General features: G+C 41.9%; 1 protein-coding gene across 2 annotated transcripts; it reads right to left on the reverse strand.

Moving 5' to 3' along the window:
- Window positions 1–13: 13 nt before the first annotated feature.
- Window positions 14–8,608, reverse strand: trmt13 (tRNA methyltransferase 13 homolog; the record flags this gene model as incomplete). Of its 2 annotated transcripts, XM_083970313.1 has the most annotated exons (11): window positions 14–258; window positions 1,887–2,310; window positions 3,542–3,616; window positions 4,565–4,637; window positions 4,738–4,926; window positions 5,947–6,053; window positions 6,204–6,273; window positions 6,989–7,048; window positions 7,225–7,291; window positions 7,488–7,540; window positions 8,498–8,608. In XM_083970313.1, 11 exons carry the CDS (start codon window positions 8,606–8,608, stop codon window positions 51–53), a joined length of 1,437 nt encoding a protein of 478 aa, XP_083826439.1. In that variant the 3' UTR covers window positions 14–50. The 2 variants fall into 2 exon arrangements, with proteins under 2 accessions (XP_083826439.1, XP_083826440.1); XM_083970314.1 differs by lacking the exon at window positions 7,488–7,540 and having other exon boundaries at window positions 8,498–8,592.
- Window positions 8,609–8,758: the final 150 nt, after the last annotated feature.

Genomic DNA, 8,758 nt, shown 5'->3' on the forward strand with positions numbered 1-8,758 from the left:
AAAAAAAACTTTTTACAAACACAAACTGTGTCTGAGTCTCAGTCTGGTTCTCAGGAGGAGGAGGAAGAGGAGGAGGAGGAAGAGGAGGAGGAGGAAGGCAGCGCCGTCAGCAACATGTTCTCCAGAGTCGTCTGAGCGTCGACGTATCGACTCAGTTTTCCGTCGAATCCTTTCGTCCGCAGGAAGTCGACTCGGCCGCTGTCGATGAGAAGTTTACAGAGACGACCGACCTGCTCGCGCTCCCCGGCCGATAGAAACCTGCAGACACACAGAGAGAGACTGGTCAGGACTTGATACAGGGCCGTTGTATAGGGGAGAAAGGTGATGATAACTCTAGGGGCCCAGCGCCCAGTGGGGCCCATAAAAAACCCCAGTAGTCTAATCTTTGTATGACTGAATTATTCTGCGTAAGAACCTGACTAATACTCATAGTACACTGTAAAAACTCAACATCTTTCCAAGAATATTTGTCTTATTTCTTGTCCAAATGTCTAATTTCTAGTCAAAACTAATCTCTTTCCACTTAAAATAAGACTCATTAGCTAAAAATTAACTTGTTTTTAGATAATTTTCACTTACATTTTCACTTAAATTGAAAAATTCACAATAAATAGAAAAATCTGCCAGTGAAAGTAAGTTTTTTGTGCTTGTAATAAGGAAGAAAAACTTGCTCCATTATCAGATTTTTTCTACTTATTCCAAGTGAAAATCAGCTTGAAAGAAGTAAAAAGTGTCTAAAAACAAGCTACTTTTAATGTGATGAGTCTTATTTTAAGTAGAATGAGATTTGTTTTGACTAGAAATGACATTTTGACTAGAAATAAGACAAATATTCTTGAGTTTTTGCAGTGTATCATCATGAGACGCCTCTGGTGACACCTTGTGATGAGAAACCTTTTCATAGGCGTCAGTTTGGACTAAAGCAGCTGATATTACTTTGTATTGTTGAGGATTACTGACAGGATTACTTTCTAAACACTGACAGACTCCAGCTGCTTTCTTGTCTTTCCTTCTTTACCTTTTTGTTCCTCCATGTGTTCAATACTTATTCCCTGTGTCATTTCACTTTATTACACATTACTTAATTTATGGACATACTATATGTTTGGATTTCTTTGTATATGTGCATTACTTGGGTTGTTGCCGACATCTGGTGAAAATTTCCTGTCAATAGCTCTATTAGAACTGTATTTACTGAGAAAAACGTTGGCGCGCTCAACACTTATTTTCCCTGCTCTGGTTTTCAGGACCACAACCACCTGAATGGGCTCTTTGCACAGCTCCACTACTTCCTGAACTTAATGCTGCTCCTTTGTTTCCTGTCTTACATTATTGGACAAATTGATTAAAGGGACAACGAGGAGTTTTGGAAAAGCGAAGCGTTTTCTCACTACATTTATGAGCCTCCGCACCGTGAAATTCTTTGACCGGCGCAAGACAGACTCATGTTTTCATTCATCAAGAATTAAAGTCAGAGGTTGGAAGACGATCACATACCGTCGTAGTTCCCACCATAAACGGAGATTCGGCGGCGTTATTCTCATGACTCGCCACGAAACCGAAAGTAAAGAAAGCTGGTCGGCTCGCCCAGCATTTCCACCACCACTAATAATAACAAAATAACCATAGAGACAAAACCATAGATTTATCTAAAATGGACCATTAACAAGTGGTAACGTAGATTCATCCACATTAATATGAGACTTTTTTTATAACCAAATAGAAACTCCTCGTTGTCCCTTTAATCCAGGTGTGTCTGACCATTGTGACTACTCAGACACACCTGGATTATTCAGTTTGTCCAATAATGTGAGACAGGAAACAAAGGAGCAGCATTAAGTTCAGGAAGTAGTGGAGCTGTGCATAGAGCCCATTTCGTGCCTTACCCGTTCACATCTGCATCCGCCTCCTCTGCTGCTTCGTGCTCCTCTTCTTCATCCTCTGCTCTCTGATTGGTCGACTCCTTGGGCAGCAGCTGCTGGTGGTGGTGCTGGTCCTGATTGGTCGGTCTGAGTCTGAGTCCGCACGTGGCCCAGCTGGACATCCGGCAGAAGGCGGAGAACTCTGCTGCGCCGAGCCCTCGCTGCAGGAAGAACCTCTGACCCACGTAGTGACGCCACTCACAGCGGTGGTGGCAGCACAGCGCCACGGTCAGACCCAGCACCGGACCGCAACCGGGACCGGGCCGGACCGGTTCTGAGTCCGTGGGGGGAGAAGCAGAGTCTGGGCCGGAGGTTCTGAGGCGTTTTGGTGCCGGTTCAGACTCCTCTCCGAGTCCTGGTGTTTCCAACAGACAGCGAAGAGCCAGATCTGAGGACGACAGAGACCAGAGATCATGATCGAGTCAAAGACAAAGTCAAAATCTTTATTTGCCATTTGTGCACATACAGTACACACATAGGAATTTTTGTACAGTTGTTCCAGGTCAGCTGGAGAAAGAAAAAACAAAAAAAACACACAAGGACATACAAGACACAACGAAAAACACTTTAAAAAGGCTCAAGCCACGATGGAAACCTGTCATAGCTCTGCTAATACAATAAGTTTGTAGCATTAGACCCTTGATCAAGTACACACATCACAAATCACCATCACATCATGGAATTTGATACCTAGAGTGGATTTCTCTCCCTTTTATTTATTTATTTATTTTATGTATGAATTCCTTTAAATTATTATTAACAATATTGCCATTCTTTGTATTATATTCCATAATTTATCTTCCTTTACTTCTTTTTTTTTCTCTCTCTTTCTTTCACTTTGGATGTGTGTAATTGATTTTATGTTTTATTTGTTGTTTTGTTGCGCTGCTTTAAAAAAAATGTACATAAAGGGAAATGAATATGTCGTGTTGTCAAAATAAATAAAAATTAAAGCAGAAGTGAGTGATATATTTGTGTTAATATAAGTCTTAAATAGTTATATCTTCCGACAGCAATCACTTACATAGAGTGTTTGGACTGAAACACGGGTCTGTCAGTCACTCTGCTCTGCTCTGAGCCGAAGAGAAAACATTTATCGTATCCTACAGTTTTTATCCAATGAGGAGAGAGAACGGCATGCAGGGCTGTGTGTGCAGCCAAGGAACGCCGTGAATGTGGTGACGTAGGGACGAGGACTGTTATGGTGCGTTCAAGGAAACTCGTATTTTTCCGACCGTGAAGTGGTACCAGTTCGATCTGGTACGAGTTCACCGGTCGGAAGTTACGAGTGGCCGTTATAGTGACTTTCACCGGTAAAACAGGTCGGAAAAACACGAGTGGGTTGCCTGGAACGCTACAAAGTCGTAAGTTGTGACTTGAAACTGTAATTTACGATTTCAAAAGCCTGCCTGGAACGCAGCATTAGCGAAAACGACCGGATCACTCACTTCTGCTTTAAGTTCTAAAAAAAAAAAAAAAGGCTCAAGCCTGGGATTAAGAAAAGGACGAGGACATAAAATAAAAAAATAAAAAAAAGGCCAGGGATCTATATCTGTAAATTAATAAAATCAGCTGTTCAGCAGCAGGTGAATCACAGCCGGCAGCCAATCAGAGCTCACCTGTAGCGGCTCCACACAGGTGTTTCCCGACTCCGACCAACGGGAGCTTCTTCTGTCTGAGCAGAGGGACTTTACCTGGAACACCAGAGGCAGATCAGAGGATTCAGACCAGGAGCGTCAGATCAACACTGAGTCTGAGTGAATGGCAACATGTTCACATGGACAACTGAGCTTCTCTGGGAACGAGGCAGACAGTTGCTCTTCTCAACCAGAACCACTAAACTACATGTTACTTTAAAGGAGAATTCCGGTCATTTTTGACCCCTAAATCGTTGTCCTGATGGTCACCCAGTGTTGGTTGGAGCAAAAAACACGACTAAAATTGATGCAGGCAAACCGGAGTTACCATGGCTACCCGGCGGTAGCGATAGCAACAACGCTAACCCATGGGGGCAATTCTTTCAACCACAACAAACACCCAGAAAACAATCAAATATCTCTGGTACATGACTGGAATCCTTAGAGACACCACTGAACTCAGATAGTGTAGAGTATAAACAGTATAAACTTTGTGTTTTTGCATGTACCATAAACGGTGGAGCAGTGCAGTGGTAATGTCCATAATATCTCAGACCGTTTATTTTAGTAAAGAAATCATCACAACAAGGACAAAGTGTTAGTTTCTCTCTGTGATGGGATAGTAATGTCTTTCCAGGATGTTTCAGAGTTGGGCTATCTGAGGTGAGAGGCTACATGCAAAAACACAAAGTTTATACTGTTTCTACTGTAACTATATGAGTTCAGTGGTGTCTCTAAGGATTCCAGTCATGTACCAGAGATATCTGATTGTTTTCTGAGTAGCCTATTTGTTGTGGTTGAAAGAATTGCCCCCATGGGTTAGTGTTGTTGCTATCCCTAGCGCCGGGTAGCCATGGTAACTCCGGTTTGCCTGCAGCAATTTTGGTCGCGTTTTTTGCTCCAACCAACACTGGGTGACCATCAGGACAACGATTTAGGGGTCAAAAATGACCGGAATTCTCCTTTAAAGCAGCAGGGTCTGTGACTGTGGACGACGTCTCTTACTCAGATCCAGATGTTGGATGTCGACCTGCAGCCTCTCAAACTGAACTCCTTCGTCCTGGTGTTTCCCGTCCACCTGCAGCAGACCAGAGACCAGCAGGAGTTACTCTGAGTCAGGGAATGTGGGAATGTGGGAATGTGGAGTCTGAGTTTGTAGCGGTGAGCTTCCTGGGTACCTTGAAGCGGGTGCTGCAGCGCTCCACCAGCAGCAGCTGCAGCTCCTCTCCGCTGGTCTTCAGCTGCTCGTCGGTCTTCAGAGCTTCGTGGATCCAGTGAGACAGTTTCCCTCGACCGGCGCCGAACTCCAGGAAGCAGCGGCGCCGGGCCAGCAGCCCGAGCTCCGCCAGGTGGCCCAGGATCGACGACTGGAGGCACGGGACATCATGGTTACACAAGAACAACTCGAGCTCCGCCTCCTCAAGGGCAACAATGGCCGACAACAGGTGTGTGTCACTGCAGAGCAAGTTTATTTTTGTTTTTATTTAGTTTTTCTAGTCTGTTTTTTATTTCAGTTTAGTTCTAGTTTCATTTAGTGATGAATCAGTTTTAGTTTAGTTTTTATTTTAGAGGAATGGACTAGTTTTTATTTACTCTTAGTTGTAGTTTTTATTGAGTATTAGTCTTAGTTGTAGTTTTTATCTAGTCTCAGTCTTAGTTGTAGTTGTTCAGGTTTTAGGAGAAAGCCTCTGTCAGACCTCTAAAGATGAACTTTTTGCAACTTTTTGCACTATTTGCATCTCATAATGTCAACTTTAGTTTACCTTAGTTTATCATTGTTCATTGTAGTTTTTATTTAGTTCTCGTTTTTGGAAAAATTGAATTTTTTATTTTTATTTCAGTTTACAAAATTATTTTTTCACTGCTAGTTTGAGTTTAAGTTAAAGGGACAACGAGAAGTTTCTCCATCGGCAGAATGAAAAATTCCGCGACAATAAAAAAGTCTCATATTAATGTGGATGAATCTCCGTTACCACTTGTTAATGGTCCATTTTAGATAAATCTATGGTTTTGTCTCTATGGTTATTTTGTTATTATTAGTGGTGGTGGAAATGCTGGGCGAGTCGACCAGCGTTTCTTTACTTTCGGTTTCGTGGCGAGTCATGAGAATAACGCCGCTGAATCTCCGTTTATGGTGGGAACTACGACGGTATGTGATCGTCTTCCAACCTCTGACTTTAATTCTTGATGAATGAAAACATGAGTCTGTCTTGCGTCGGTCAAAGAATTTCACGGTGCGGAGGCTCATAAATGTAGTGAGAAAACACTTCGCTTTTCCAAAACTCCTCGTTGTCCCTTTAAATATAATAACCCTGATGCAGACTCACCTGAGCAGGGTTTTAGAAACGATGAGCGGTGTGTTCAGGTGTTATTGTAGCCTACTGTACCTGCTGTTTCAGGTGCTTGTGAGCAGACTCTCCGTTCTTTGGGTCGCTGAGTTGTTCCTGGAGGACGGGATGGGACAGAACTCTGTCCTCCACGTCGCGCTGCAGGCCTGTCACAACAGAAACAACAGAAACGTCACGCTTATAGTAGATTATTTCTCTACGGGAGCTGCCTTGGTGTGCAGATTTTTATTCTTTATATCCACAACTGAAACAAACACCTGACTACAGGCTAAACTAACCAGACTACAGACGCTCACCTCTGGCCGCCGTCTTCAGTTTGTCCAGCAGAGACTCCAGCTCCGACCTGCTGCGCTCACACAGACTCACCTGCGACAGGAGAGAAGAGTCGGAGTTAGAAGTGCAGCTGTTGCTCAGAGAGTTAAAGGGATAGTAGCATTTTTTTAAAGTGGGGTTGTATGATCTACAAATAGCCCCTAAGTACTTTAATTGCAGTAGAAGACTCTCTGCACTCCTCCCGTTAGCAACGCCAGCCCATAATAGCCCTGCCCAGAGATTTACAACATACAGTGTTGTGAACAGACCCAAAGAAACGGCCTATTTTCACGGCCTAAAAGAGGTTTTACCTGAAAAAAAATACACAGTTCCATTGTTCGCTATAATATAATTTTTTCCAGCCCCTCAAAGTGCAGGAAAAACACTGTTTTTATTTGGACCTAACCAACTGCTGATCGGCGGGCGCTAACCCTGGGCGGAGGGATACGTGAGTTGGTTAGGTCCAAATAAAAACTGTGTTTTTCCTTTTAAAAAATTATATTATAGCGAACAATGGAACTGTGTATTTTTTCTCAGGTAAAACCTCTTTTAGGCCGTGAAAATAGGCCGTTTCTTTGGGTGCATTCACAACACTGTATGTTGTAAATCTCTGGGCAGGGCTATTATGGGCTGGCGTTGCTAACGGGAGGAGTGCAGAGAGTCTTCTACTGCAATTAAAGTACTTAGGGGCTATTTGTAGATCATACAACCACACTTTAAAAAAATGATACTATCCCTTTAACAACAACAGCAGCAGATGAGACGTTACCTGCTGCAGAGCGTCATCTCCATCGGCTGGTCCAGCGTTTATGTTCTCCACATAGTAAACCTGAAAACAAACCACAGTCAGAATACAGCTGATAGATAGATAGATAGATAGATAGATAGATAGATAGATAGATAGATAGATAGATAGATAGATAGATAGATAGATAGATAGATAGATAGATAGATAGATAGATAGATAGATAGATAGATAGATAGATAGTATGAACAGTGTCTCACAGGTTTCTCTTTCGCTCTGGAGTTACATTTCTTCAGGTGTTTGTCCAGTTTGTCTTCACTCACAGTGCTGAAAACACACAATAACACACACAGATAACACATTCACCAATCACAGCGTCACCAGTCAATAACGCACAAACTGTCCAAATCAAATGGTTTCTGAGCCAATGAAAACCGATTTTATTTATTTTTTATTTTTTTTACTTATATTTATTAACAGACCAATAATCTGATTGATAAGTGATAATTGAACAATAACTGACTGTTTGGGGTCCAGGGGACAAACGATCCGTCTGCTGCTGCCGAGTCCCTCCTCCTGAAACAGCAACCAAGAGAAGAGGTGAGCTCTAGGAATTATCTTTGGATATAATATTAATAATAATCTTAATATTAAGGGTGACGAAGTTTAATATGTGTTCAATCACTCAACTGCTATTATATGTTATAGCAACAATAATATGTTTCACATTTAAAGCTTATTATCAGTGACTAAGCTGTTTATGTGTTTAATTTGAACATTAATCAAATAATTCAATTCAATCTTTCATACCCTCCGCAATACAGCTGTACAACTCTTCCATTTGACTCACCCTCACATTCTGAACCTACTCATGCATTTTAACTTTTTAACTTTTTTAGCTATATATTTATTTATCCTGTTTTTACACATTTTAGGTAGCTATTTTGTTTTTGAGTTTCTGTGATTTGTGTTTTGTCTTGTGGTTGTTATGTAGGCTATTTTCCCGTAGCTGCTGCTTGTGACATTTTAAATTTCCCCTTGGGGATTAAATATCTATCTATCTATCTATCTATCTATCTATCTATCTATCTATCTATCTATCTATCTATCTATCTATCTATCTATCTATCTATCTAAATGATATGAAACATAAACAGTGTATTTGTGCACATCCGTAGGCTCATTGACCTGAGGATAACAGCCATATAAGATCAATATTGTTATTATTGATGTGGCACCATAGACTGTATGTGGCACAGTCATTCTTGCTTCCTGTCAGTCTGACAGCGCCACCTGCTGGCCGGTGACGGAGCTGAAACACTTTTGACCTTCGTTTAACAAATTAAATAGCCTATTAGTTTTTTCTGAACTTCAAATCTGATTAAGAATAAACTAGAAACTGCATTTAAGTCGGAGGATCAAAGTCTGAGCGAACCAAACACCCTTTGCAGCTGTTTTCATCAGTTCACTTTCTGTTATCGTCATCATCACTGTGTCTGTGTCTTTGAAGGCAGCACGGGTCCGTGAACTCACCATGGTCGCATGTTCTCCGCAGAACTTCTTTCCTTTCCCCACGACCATCTTACAGAACCGCTTCTTTTTCTCCACGAAGAACGCACACCGACCGGGCAAGGGGGCCGCCATGTTGGAAAGACACAACACAGTGATGCGTTCAGGAGCTGAGTGAACTGTGGGAAAATACCAAGGGGGCCACGATTAATTTAATATTCATGTCAAATGTGTTGTTTCAGGTTTCAAGTTTCAATACTTGACTGCCATGTCAACATTTTTTAT

Source organism: Trachurus trachurus, assembly GCF_905171665.1.
Source record: "Trachurus trachurus genome assembly, chromosome: 4".
NCBI lineage: Eukaryota > Metazoa > Chordata > Actinopteri > Carangiformes > Carangidae > Trachurus > Trachurus trachurus.